The 13,153-nt window shown below is 33.4% G+C and overlaps 2 protein-coding genes across 2 annotated transcripts; both read left to right on the top strand.

The window, feature by feature from the left end:
- Nucleotides 1-1,985: 1,985 nt before the first annotated feature.
- Nucleotides 1,986-8,418, top strand: LOC122593168 (probable UDP-arabinose 4-epimerase 2). The gene is made up of 10 exons (XM_043765540.1): nucleotides 1,986-2,241; nucleotides 3,139-3,211; nucleotides 3,515-3,639; nucleotides 4,348-4,461; nucleotides 4,841-4,948; nucleotides 5,078-5,169; nucleotides 6,077-6,218; nucleotides 6,317-6,411; nucleotides 6,715-6,844; nucleotides 7,653-8,418. Exons 2-10 carry the CDS (start codon nucleotides 3,160-3,162, stop codon nucleotides 8,028-8,030), a joined length of 1,236 nt encoding a protein of 411 aa, XP_043621475.1. The 5' UTR covers nucleotides 1,986-2,241; nucleotides 3,139-3,159; the 3' UTR covers nucleotides 8,031-8,418.
- Nucleotides 8,419-10,062: 1,644 nt separating this feature from the next.
- Nucleotides 10,063-11,382, top strand: LOC122593169 (bidirectional sugar transporter SWEET6b-like). The gene is made up of 6 exons (XM_043765541.1): nucleotides 10,063-10,129; nucleotides 10,211-10,247; nucleotides 10,363-10,579; nucleotides 10,665-10,826; nucleotides 10,996-11,115; nucleotides 11,227-11,382. The coding sequence occupies exons 1-6, from the start codon at nucleotides 10,084-10,086 to the stop codon at nucleotides 11,344-11,346; spliced, it is 702 nt and encodes a 233-aa protein (XP_043621476.1). The 5' UTR covers nucleotides 10,063-10,083; the 3' UTR covers nucleotides 11,347-11,382.
- The last annotated feature ends 1,771 nt before the right edge of the window (nucleotides 11,383-13,153 follow it).

Consider the following 13,153-nt stretch of genomic DNA (forward strand, 5'->3'; position numbering starts at 1 on the left):
CCATAATAAATAAAATAGAAGATAAACATGATGTACCAATCGTTTGAAGAAAATAAAATGCAAGACAATAAGTAGATACGATCTAGATGGGTGCCCGTGAATCTTCAACGAATCCGCCTTAGAAATAATCTTGATTGGAGGAAGAAGAACCCTTGTAGAACAGCTCATAGAAAGATTTTTGATAGCCAATTTTCGACCTAGGGTTTTCAATTTATACTCCTCCAAAATCTGATGCAAAAACAAGGCACGTCTGATTCTCCCGTGCACCCACTGCGGCGCAGTGGGGTTGAGACTTCCCTCACTGCGGCGCAGTGAGGTATTGTTTGACTTTGACTTCGGCTGACTGCGACGCAGTGGTTCGTGTGACCAACACTGCGGCGCAGTATGAATCCACGGCTTCTTTTCTTCTTAACCAGACTGCGGCGCAGTCCTTCTGTTGCCATCCCCACTGCGGCGCAGTGGGGCAAATCCCACTAAATTCTTTGGATATGGGCTGCGGCTCAGTGGGCTAGTGCATCCCCACTGCGGAGCAGTGAACACTTGTACAGAGCCACTTCTTTCGATCTCGATTACTCGTCAAACTTTGCCGTCTCTTCCACTCAATTCAACTCTCAACATCATATTGCACTTCCGGGCCAATAATCATCCGAAAATGTACCAAATGAACGCGTATCCTGTTTAGAGCCTGTAAACACTAACAAACACCATAAACGCGCCAAATGCATACAAAAATAACTTAAAACATATAGTAAAATGGCCAATAACGATGTGGGTAATGGGTATAAATTAGTCACATCAGAATTGGAATCTGAAGAAATAGAATTTGATGGAATGTTTTTGATTTTTTGAAGATTCAAGTGAGGGACGAAATGAGATTCTTTCCCCCATCCTCAAGGAATGGAGATTCCATCAAATGAGGGAATGTTAACATTCCAACGGAATGTGATTCCTCCATCTTTAACCAATCAAACACACTAAGGAATGGAATTCAATTCCAATTCCATCAGATTCCATCAAATTCTGTGAACCAAACGCGACCTTAGTAGTTTAATTTATTATATTATTTTTCTATCTATAATATTTTAGTAAGAGTGGAACCAAAATGGGTTGGTTTTTTATTTTTAAAACGGTAGTACTAGACTACTAGTGGTCATGTGCTCAGAATTGTTTTTGTTAAATAAATGAAATGAATGCATTGCATGAGTTGTAAGCAAAAGGTTGCTTGGTTTTGGTCCTCCCTTTCCATAGGTTTGGACAATTGGACATTTGGCTACAAACCAATGACAATGTCGACAATGTCAACCCTTATTATTATTATTATTTAAAGTATGCATTATTTATTTATAACAGGGGATCTAACTTAAGTTGTCTTAATTAGGCCCGTACTAGTAGGAAGAGAAACCCCTAACTAAACCGCATAAAGTCACGACATTAAATTGAAATAAACTCGGCCCCATCTTGAGGACTCAAACCTATTTTGGATGACTTTATGTGTGAAATTCTTTTAAATGTTTTTCTCATGTCTCAGACTCGAGACATCCAACATGTAAAGTTGGTGCTCAACCACTGAGATATAATGAGAAATACATGTCGACCTTCTTTTGACGAGAATATAAAGATATATGACATTTAAACTTATGTGATAGAATTCAATTATTTATTATATAAAAATATTGAAAGTTAACATATAAGGGTTTCATATCTATTATTGTAAAAAAAAATAAATTATCTAACGAATAAGTTATGAAAATGTGAGAGCGATGCTAGTAGTATCCATCATAAAAGGTTACCGCATTAAGTTATGAAAACGTAAGTAAGAAAAGATGAGTGATACGAGACAAATCATCTAAAGAATAAAACTGTGTTTCTTTTGTGATTTCTTGTTTTCATTGGTTATAGATCTCGTATATGAGAGTTGGTGACCCTTGCCATTTGCAAAACACATAAACGGCAAACAGCTTTCAAATTGTGTTTTTCCTTTCCATGTGAACGTCGATGCATATATACAGACACATATACATACAAAAAAACATAAACAGCAAGCAGCCTTCCCAAATCAAGCCCTTTACCCCACCTTCACCCACTCCCCACCCACCCTACCCCACCTCAACGACTTACGTACCCTCAAAACATATTAGTACATGATTCATTTACAAACATACGCAGAAAATCGACACACCAACAAGAACTTAATTGCTTATACTTGGTCTCCTGCAAGAACACATCTTTCCTAAATTCTTGGTATGTATCTATAAATATCTATATATTTTAATATTTTGTTATAAAGTTTTAATCTTTATTATTTAATTGTGTTTTACTAGTACTTAAATACTTTAATTAACTTTACCCTTTCCTGCATTTTCACTCAATCTATTAATGACACTTATTTTAAGTTTAATGGCAATATTTAAATATACTAACCTAGTAACCTTATAGATCTTTAGATGTTATCTTTTCAAGAAACCTCATTTCTTTAATCACCAATCATAAAGTTTGTATCTTTTTTTTTTCCTTTGATTGCATGTTTAAATTTTGATTGTTATTGAATTGGGCATCTTTGGTGTTATTGGGTGTATAAAATTGTAAGTTTTTTTCGTTTGGTTTAAATTGCAATGATCATGATTTTCTTCAATGTGATTGAAGGATCCCCCTTTTGAGTTTTTTGATTCAAAGGTGTTAACTTTTTTAATTATTTTTCAAATAAAGTAATTAGCTTTACACTTTTCCAAATTTACACTCAATTTAAGTGATAGCATGTGAGTTAGTTTGAATAACACCTTTTGTTTTCTTTATAATGTTCCATTATCATGTTTTTGTTTACAAATATATGTGTGTTTTAGTTCTTTAGATCTTGCCTTTTTAAGGTATCTCATTTGTTCCATCGTCACAAAAAGTTCATATCTAATGCAATTTCTCATACTTTATATCTGTATATCAATCTTTTAGCATCATTGTTATATTGGTAACGAATTGATATATGAACTTTGATTTAGTTATCAGGATCTTACAATCATAATTCAGATGTTTGCTTATAGTGATTGATTGTAAATTTGATCCACTTTTGATGAGTTTAATTTTAAAGTTCTAATCAAATTTAACATGAGTGATAACAAATTTCATCACTGCAAATAATTTCAGGAAGGAGGATTACGACAGCAGATGCTAAGTATTAACAGGTCAAAGCGGCCTAACAGGCCAAATTCTACAGGAGGTAAGTTTACAATGTCAAGCACTAATTAGTAATTATGTCATCATATACGTCATTTTATGCAATTTTATCTATATGGTCAAGTCAATGGTATGTCCACTAGACCTTTTTTTATCTGGTGTTGAATGTTCTTTAATGACCTTTTTGTTTCTCTTATGATCCCTTGACTTGATATAAACAAAATTCAAGTGTATGAAGCTAAACAGCCATCCAGGCTGGCCAGATGATGATTTTTCTTTTTGGTCTTGATTATCTTATACGATGAAACGTCGGGTCTGAAGTTATATTTTCTTACCATATTTATAGGTATGGATTTTGTGGATCCAGTGAAGAAGAGTGGTGTTAAAAGGAAGATTGTTTTTGCCGCATGTCTTATAGTAATATGCATCACAATAGTAAAGATATCCCCATATTTCAGCAGCCCGAGCCCAGTAAGTAAAGAGTTTCTTTTTTATATGGTTATCTGTTTTTATTTTGCTTTATGTTGATATATTATTTCCTTGGCTTCTACTTTCTTTAATGTAATCAAACCAACACTTGTCGATAATTGGGGAGTGTTTGGATGTGTTTAACCTGATTCTTGGGATTTGAAGTCACAATAATCAGTTTTAGGTGTTTGGCTGAACTGATTATGACTTTAATTATCTAGAGTTAAAACACGCAGATATGGAGTGCAAGAAAACTGAATTTAGATTTAAAATTATCGAATTATTCATAGGTTTAAGCAACTAGTTATTTAATTCTGATTATTCAAATGTTCAATTTGCAGTTACCCACTTTTAATAAACACACATGTGTGGACCATTGGTACAAATTACATTATATCTCTACAATTTATTACTTTGTGTGTCCTTAACTCCTTATGTACATGACCACTGCATACTTAATATGCATGACTTGTATGAAGAGAATTAATGAATGTCAAATAGAAGAATCATGTTGGGTTGATGCCCCATAGAAATCATTTGAGCTGAGGGCTTTTGTGGTGATAACTTGTGATGGAGTTTTTATATGTACAAAACCTCAACTTAGATCTACAAGACCATACATATGTCTAGTATTGCATTTTTCTCCTCTCTACAATGTAATTTCACCATATTCCAAGTATCTGACATTTTCCAGTTTTTCTTGTTTTGAAGTTTTCTCTTCATGAACCTGGGATTACTCACGTGTTAGTAACCGGAGGTGCTGGATATATTGGCTCTCATGCTTCACTACGGCTTCTAAGAGATTCTCACCGTGTCACTATAGTGGTACGCTTATAATTGTTTCTTTGAACCTATAAAATGATGCTCTGATATCTGTGCTAGAACGATGTATTGTACCATTTGAAATTGTGTGTGGGTGTGGGTATGTGTGCACGCCTGCTTCTTAAATTGTAAATAAAAATCACTTAGGTGTGGGAAGTGTTGTTTGGATGCAGCTAGATTTGTCTTTTTCCAGGGGCTGATTATCAACAAAGAAAATAAAAAGCACTTAGTATACTCAAATATTTGATTTGATGTGCATGGTTATATACACAATTATACATCCATATGGACCATATGTATGCATTGATGTAGCAATCCATGTTTCTATCATTCTATGTTTGTGCATATGCACATTCATGTAAATTGTATTCTTATGTGACAGGACAATCTTTCCCGCGGAAACCTAGGCGCAGTCAAAGTTCTTCAAGGTCTCTTCCCTGAACCTGGTAGACTTCAATTCATTTATGCTGATTTGGGGGATCCAAAAGCTGTATCCTTTGAAACATAAGTAAAAACAAAAAAAGCAAAAAAACAAAAACAAACTGGTATGAATAGGTTATAAATATCATACAAACAACCATACGTGGATACGTCTTGTTTCCTTAATATAATATTTTAGGTAAACAAAATCTTCTCGGAAAATGCATTTGATGCTGTTATGCACTTTGCAGCAGTTGCATATGTCGGGGAGAGTACCCTTGATCCTTTAAAGTAAGTGTGTATTATGTGGTAGTTGATTTAAATGTCTCGTTTGCGCTTAGGGCCCTATTTTTTGTTTATTTCCGTGTCTCTCATTATTTTCTTATATTGTTGAACATTACAGGAGTTGGTAAGAAATTATTTTTTTTGTAGAGAGTTGTGATGGGTTATAGCTAAAAAGCGATGGTTTTCCTTTAATATTTCATAGCAATATTATAAGACACAGTAAGCAAATGAGACTGGGAATTTATTCGCTAGAAGTAAGAAATAGTTGAGGATTGTGAATACATTATTCTATAAAACATCGTTTCCGTATTGATCATAAAGATCTTTTTAACATTCTCTTACATGTATTGTATTAGTGTATAAAGTTATAATGTTATTCAAACGGAACAAATGTTATTTTATTCTTCTTATATTGACTTATTGAGATAATTTAATTTGCTATTTATTGAATTATTCTTAACGATATATATTGACGGGACCTAAAACTAGCTTTCTTATATTGTTTGGACATTGTCGGAGTTGGTAAGCAAAAAATTACTTCTAGAGAGTTGTTATAGTTATAGCTAAAAAGCGATGATTTTCCCTTTAGTATTCCAAAGCTCTATTATAAGGCACAGTAAGCAAATGACACTGGGATGTTATTTGCTGATATTGGTAATATCTACTAGCAGTGAAGCAAAATGTTACAATCTACATGAAACATCCCATGATGAAAATGATTGTAATTTTTATATTTAGGGATTGTTTATTATCCGATTTATATATCAATATGGTTGATCTATGATATTCTTTATTACATATGTGAAATCTTTGTTTTGGCAAGTTTCCTTTGAGTGGTGTGATGAATCAGTTTTGCTTCCTAATTTTCACTTCAGATATATGGCGCTCAGTTTTCATATATGTTTTAATGCAGATATTATCACAACATTACATCAAATACTCTGGTGGTCTTGGAGGCTATGGCAGCACATAATGTGAATACTTTTATTTACTCTAGTACATGTGCGACATACGGGGAGCCTGATAAAATGCCCATTACAGAAGAAACCCCTCAGGTACCACTGGTTTATGTAGAATACAAAATTATGCTTTTTTTATGGTGCAACGTGTGTAATCCTTTTTTTACAGTCCATTTCTGTTTTGCATCTTCCAGAACCCTATTAACCCGTATGGAAAAGCCAAGAAAATGGCAGAAGATATTATCTTGGATTTCCACAAAAATTCGGACATGGCGGTCATGATCTTAAGGTTAGTATTATCATATGTTGATACGTATTGCTAGAGGTAGCAAACTAGGTGTCTCAGGTGGGTTGGATACAGGGTTACCAGGGTTAATCAGTTAGCAAAATTTTAATGACTTGGCTGTTTAGAACTAATAATTGATTAAAAAAAAAAAACCTGTAAAGTATTCGTAAGGGCCCAAAAGCTTGTTGAATACTTTTTAGTTATTCGTTTCAAGATTAGCAATCAAGTAATATCGACAAATTGCAATTACTCAATTAGTTATGTTTGGAGCTCTTATTTTACCTTTCTTCTGTATTCGTTCTGTAGATACTTCAATGTGATAGGCTCGGATCCGGGTGGAAGGTTGGGGGAAGCACCAAGACCAGAATTACGTGAACACGGAAGAATATCAGGTGCATGCTTTGACGCTGCTCGTGGTATTACCACCGGACTCAAGGTTGGTGTCATCTGATCTAACCTTCATACTACATGCTATGATCAGTTCTGTAGATAAAAGATATTTCTTTTATAATATCAATATCACAATGCTTGACTTGCATAATAAAATGAAATTGGCTCAGATTTATGCCAAGACTTTTATTACTCCCAGAACTAGAATTCTCAATACTATCTATGTATGATGTATAACTTAAGCTATTTCCTTATTTTGAAATTTTCATATTCAATCACTTATTTGTCGCAAGTAAATTGATGGTATTGATTCAGTCCACAAGTTTATGCTTGGCCTTTGTTTAGTTCAAAGATCTTTTGGGTAATAGTCAAATGATTCATAAGACCATGTCTTATGTCAAAGTTGCAGCTTTCTTAAGACTGACAGAAGCATATATTTTATAAAGATGATGTAGAACAATCAGTAAAGCTTTTAAGGCAAAAAGTTGGAGTGAGATGGGACCAGATGGTCAGAACATGAAGCATTGGTGTAAAAAGTTTACAAAATTTAAATAAAAAATCCAATAGCTTTCAAATCATGTTGATGAAAAGAAATTGATTTTCTTGACTGTATGTTCCCTTTTTGTATATTTAAAAGGATGAACGGTCACTTTCATCCAAATCATGTGCTAAATTATAGCAACATCTTTCCAAATATTACGTGATGTTTCAATTTGTCTTTTAAAACTCGCAATGTGATCATTTTGCCATTATTGATAATCACATAATCATCTACAAACCCCATATCCAAACACCTCAAATAGATATCCAAGTTTTAGAATATTGATTCATATCGTGGTTACTGGGTGATACAGGTCCGAGGAACAGACTATAAAACTGCAGATGGCACGTGCATACGTGACTACATAGACGTGACTGATCTCGTAGATGCTCATGTAAAGGCTCTCGAGAAAGCTCAACCAGGGGAAGTCGGAATCTACAATGTTGGTACCGGAAAAGGTAGATCCGTTAAAGAGTTTGTAGAAGCTTGCAAGAAGGCGACCGGGGTGTCTATAAAAGTTGACTATTTACCACGACGCCCTGGTGACTATGCTGAAGTGTTTAGTGACCCGTCAAAGATACTCCGTGAACTCAACTGGTCAGCACAATACACGGATCTTGAAAAGAGTTTACGGGTTGCATGGAAATGGCAAAAGTTGCATCATAATGGTTATGGCCCCCCAAAAGGTTAACTTTAAGAAGCTACCTCCAAAGTTCAAACTCATTATTTTTACTTACAGAAAACCTACAAGTTAGTGTGCATTCTGTCTCGCGATCACATTCCTTTTTCTTCTGAATAGAAAAACTACTGTGAATCTGATGATAACTTGTATGGTTGTCATTCAAGCTGGTTGAAGATTCGCTTGATTTTGACCGGAGGAGACTTGTATTCTTATGATTAAAGTTGTAAATCGATTTGAACTTGCTATTTTTATCTGTTGGTTAGGATTAAAGTTGTATGAGAGCATCCTATGATAGATCTGAATAATACATTATACATGTTGGTTGTACGTAGTTTCATTAGTATCTTGCTATATACTCGTATAATAAAATGACTATTCATTGCCAGGGTGTTGTAAATATTGCTTGTGTTTTGGACGATTGCATACATATATCTGTTATATAGTGTTATAATAGACACCGTAAGATGGGTGCGTTACAGAGGCCTGGAGAGCCTCGGCTTTGTTACCTTTCCATTGTCATAAGCGAGTGATGTTTGCAGCTACGGTGAAATCAGCCTCGTGTAATTCTCCCTGCTCTAGCAACCATGTTTACCCAGACCAAGCTACACCTCGGAGTGTGTAACAACTCTGTAAATTCCTCTAACTCATACACTCTACTCACTAAAAGCCCTCGAGAACGAAAACCTTATCTTGCTAAGGCTCGATTGGAGAGAGTCTTGGCCCACCCTAACTCATACACACCTAAATTATACTCGTAAAAGTATTTGACTTAAATTTTTATCACTTGAATAATAAATCAAAGCTAAATCTTATTAAAGTAAATTAAAACAAATTAAATAGTTACCATCATTTAAAACGTCAAGCTATTTGGAAAAAAAAAAAAAAACACTCTACATTAATTATACCATACACTTGTGTATTTCTTGTACATAGACGATACAGTTTGCTACATGTTCGGGTCTATGCTTTATATGGGTATAAAACAAGTATTAATATGGTTTTTCCCAAAAGCCTTTTAAGTTCATCTCAAACATGAGTATAGATACATAATATACATAATAATAATAATATATTCTGCTGTTAGCAGTAGTACTGCTGTTCTCACAAACATTTCTCGATTTTCCCATGTGATAAACAAATAATCATCCCCTGAATGTGAGGGCAACAATAAGTAGATGCTGTTAACAACATGGTAGCTTTCTTCATAATAATATGAGTATGAGTGTCTTATATTGTATAATTTTAATTTTAATTTTTTTATTTATGTTTGAAATTTTTTTTGTCACATCACTTTAATTTGATAATAGGATTACTGACAAATTATAGAAAAATACCCAATCTTCTTCTACCACTAAATGTATTTTCTTACTTATGACTTCAAACTTATATCTTAAGGATAATAAGAGGAGATGTTGGACGGTGTTATTAACTGAGTATTTATGCAAGTTAATTACTAGTATTATCTTATTTTAAAAGACCCATCATTAATCAACAAATTGGCTCGAATTTCGCTCTAGCTCCTAAAGATGATATATTATTACGTACTAATCACGTTTTATAATTTTGTAACCTTTTTTATATGGCAAATAATAAATGAAGTGAATAAAAATCACTTTCTGAATTATTTGTAACTTGTTACATAATCTAAAAAACTCATGAAAATCTATTTATGTTAATTAAAAGCCATATATTTACGAGTAGTCCAGTATTACAGAACTCCTTAACTATTTAACTATCAAAAACTTATCTTAAAAGTTATCTTAAAAGTTATTTCAACTCCTTATCTAGTTAACTGCACGCCGAGAAAAAAGAGGGGGGATTTAAGGTGTGTGAATTAATTCTCGGAATGGAAGAGAGAGAGAGAGAGAGAGGCAGAGGTGGTCATGTGATGTGCGCCACCCTATTGTTTTGGTTATAAATTCATCATCAAACACAACAATTAATAATATCATCATACACACACACACGCACACACACACACACACACTGATCATATATATATATATGAATCTCGTTAATTAATTAGTTTCTGTACGTCTTTTTAATTAATTTGCTCTCAAAAATGACGTTGACTACCATGCAAGTTCGTACCATCGTTGGCATCATTGGTAAGCTAAATATAACCTAGCTAGTATATATATACTATACATACGATTAATTATTGTTATATATAATTTTTGTTTTTTCAGGGAATGTCATCTCTTTTGGGCTGTTCATCTCACCAGCGTACGTAAAAACGTCTTGTTGTTTAATTAATTAATTTGGCTAGACATTAATTCGATCTGTATGTATATGTAATGTAATTAACCGATATATATGATGGATGGATGGATGGATGCAGGCCTACGATATACCGAATAGCGAAGAACAAATCGGTGGAGGAGTTCTCTCCAGACCCTTACATAGCATGTGTGATGAACTGTTTGCTTTGGATCTTTTACGGCATGCCGTTTAACCATCCAAACAGTACCCTCGTCATCACCATCAATGCCATCGGCCTTGCATTGGAGCTCATCTATCTCTCTGTTTTCTTGATGTTTGGTACCAAGAAACATAGGGTACGTACTACATGCAGTAACTAATTAATTTGATATATATATATATATATATTAATTAATCCATCATATATATGTATATATGTAGGTGAAGATTATGGGAGGGTTGTTTGTAGAGGTTGTGTTCCTAGCAATAGTTGCGTTTTGTGATTTGAGATTCCTGCACACACACAAGGAGAGATCCACATTAGTGGGTATCTTGTGCATAGTCTTTGGTATCATCATGTATGGTGCCCCTCTAACTATTATGGTACGTACCACTATACTATATATATACTACTAGCTACTACTAATTAATTCGATCATTTTATTTTATTATGTCATTTTTGAATAATGAATAATATATATTTTTTTGATGATTGATATCATATATATATATATATATATATGTGGTTTTTTTTTTTTTTTTTTTTTTGTAGAAAAAAGTGGTCAAAACAAAAAGTGTCGAATTCATGCCATTTCCACTTTCTTTGGCTGGTTTCTTGAATGGAGTTTGTTGGTCGACTTATGCTCTCCTCAAATTCGATTTATTTATCTTGGTATGTAATTAACACCGATATATATATATATATATATAATCTATTTATATGTTTTGAGTGTAATTAAATCGAATTTAATCATCAATTAATTATTATTAATGTATATAATAGATCGCAAATGGAGTTGGGGGATTCCTTGGATTTTTACAACTTTGTCTATATGCATGGTACCGCAATTCAACTCCAAAGAAGAGCACCAAAGATGCTGAGGTGCAACTCGAAAGCGTTTAATCAATTAATTCAATTTGATGCATGTCGGTCGAACCTTCTTCATCCATCCGTACAAATGTAAATTCTTAGATTTGCATGGTTGGATGCATGGTTTTTTTTTATTATTGTTAGGTTTGAGATTTTATGTTTCGGATTTTGCGGTGTTTGCACTTTGGATTATTGGAATTGTTCTTAATTAGGTTTTATAACTTTTTCAACTTCTTTTAATTTATGCTATATATGTTTCTCTCATTTTGCATGAGTTGGAAATTTCCATTAATTTAGTGGTGTATTGCATGTGTTTGATGATCAGAATTCCAAGTGTTTTTATACGGGTTGCATTTGAACTTCCATTTGAAATTGTTTTGATTACTTAATTTGGTCAAAGTAGTTATAACTACTGGTGGGAAGTGATTTGCGGTTCCAAACATCCGGCCTCTTAATATTGCATTTGTTTCGTGTAGTGCAATCCCAAACATCTTCTCTTTTTTTCGGTGTGTAATTTTAATTACTCTGTTCAAACAATTGTATTTGGAAAGCCTTCTATTCCAAACATCCGCTTAAAGGTGATTTTTTACCTTTTAAAGTCATCTGGTTTACAGGATATTGAATTTACTAATGTATTGCTTTAAAATTTGATGGCATTAACATTTGTACATTGTTAAGAAATTCAAGAGTTGTTTTAAACATATTAAGTGACAATGAAAAGGTTAGATTAACTCGTCGGAGTCATACCCGGTTTTACTCGTCACAGATTTTATTTTCCCGAATGACATGTCCAGTTTTTCCTTTAAATCACTTGTAACATCTCATAATCTACACGGTGTCCTTGGACCAAATAACTTTTAAAAAAACATAATAAAGTATATGATAATTTTTTTATTAACAATTTAACCCAATTTAATACTAAGATTTGGTAATCAACAATAGAAATTGAGATAAACTATGACTCACATACTAAACAGTTGGTTCCACATATAACGGTGAGCAGAAACCAATTTAACCTAACTGTTTGTCTATGAAATTTTGAATAAAGAATATTTTCGATTTGAGTTATCCAAACCAATTCAAAGATGTAGATAGAGTATTTTATTATGTCATTTTGGTTCCACATATAACGGTGAGCAGAAACCAATATAACCTAACTGTTTGTTTATGAAATTTTGAATAAAGAATATTTCGATTGAGTTATCCAAACCAATTCAAAGATGTAGATAGAGTATTTTATTATGTCATTGTTTGTATTTGGGTATTATATAACTAACTAGGGTGAAGAGGTAAAGCTAATTAAGCTAGTTGTAGCCTCAGACCTTTGGCTTTTCCAGAGGTCTTAGGTCGCGTTTGGTTCACAGAATTTGACGGAATCTGATGAAATTGGAATTAAATTCCATTCCTTAGTGTGTTTGGAATGTTAACATTCCCTCATTTGATGGAATCTCCATTCCTTGGGGATGGGGGAAGAAATCTCATTCCGTCCCTCACTTGAATCTTCAAAAAATCAAAAACATTCCGTCAAATTCCATTCATTCATATTCCAATTCCTTTAAAAGATTCCATTCCTTCCAAAAACATTCCGCAAACCAAACGCGCCCTTAGATTCAACAATAGTTATCACAAAACTGGACTAAAAGTACCCATGCAACTGACTTAACCAAAACCACCATGATCAATCTAGGTTTTCCATTAACCCAACCATTTAGTTGTATAGGTTATGGACTATAAATGAACCAATCCGAACATGCAGCCAAACCCTACCTATGTTAGCAAGCCAAAACTTGAGTGATGAAAATTCAATCAACGGCATATTTTTATATAAAAACTAGAAAAC

The sequence above is a fragment of the Erigeron canadensis genome, chromosome 3 (assembly GCF_010389155.1).
Source record: "Erigeron canadensis isolate Cc75 chromosome 3, C_canadensis_v1, whole genome shotgun sequence".
In the NCBI taxonomy this organism is placed as follows: Eukaryota; Viridiplantae; Streptophyta; class Magnoliopsida; order Asterales; family Asteraceae; genus Erigeron; species Erigeron canadensis.

What these genes read in the sequence shown, in the direction of transcription:
- LOC122593169 (XM_043765541.1), top strand. Translation starts at nt 10,084, where the DNA reads ATGACGTTGACTACCATGCAAGTTCGTACCATCGTTGGCATCATTG. An exon ending in TTGGTACCAAGAAACATAGG is followed by an intron (nt 10,580 to 10,664) that starts GTACGTACTACA and finishes GTATATATGTAG; the next exon opens with GTGAAGATTATGGGAGGGTT. An exon ending in AATTCGATTTATTTATCTTG is followed by an intron (nt 11,116 to 11,226) that starts GTATGTAATTAA and finishes TGTATATAATAG; the next exon opens with ATCGCAAATGGAGTTGGGGG.
- LOC122593168 (XM_043765540.1), top strand. Translation starts at nt 3,160, where the DNA reads ATGCTAAGTATTAACAGGTCAAAGCGGCCTAACAGGCCAAATTCTACA. An exon ending in ATTTGGGGGATCCAAAAGCT is followed by an intron (nt 4,949 to 5,077) that starts GTATCCTTTGAA and finishes ATAATATTTTAG; the next exon opens with GTAAACAAAATCTTCTCGGA. An exon ending in GTATTACCACCGGACTCAAG is followed by an intron (nt 6,845 to 7,652) that starts GTTGGTGTCATC and finishes TGGGTGATACAG; the next exon opens with GTCCGAGGAACAGACTATAA.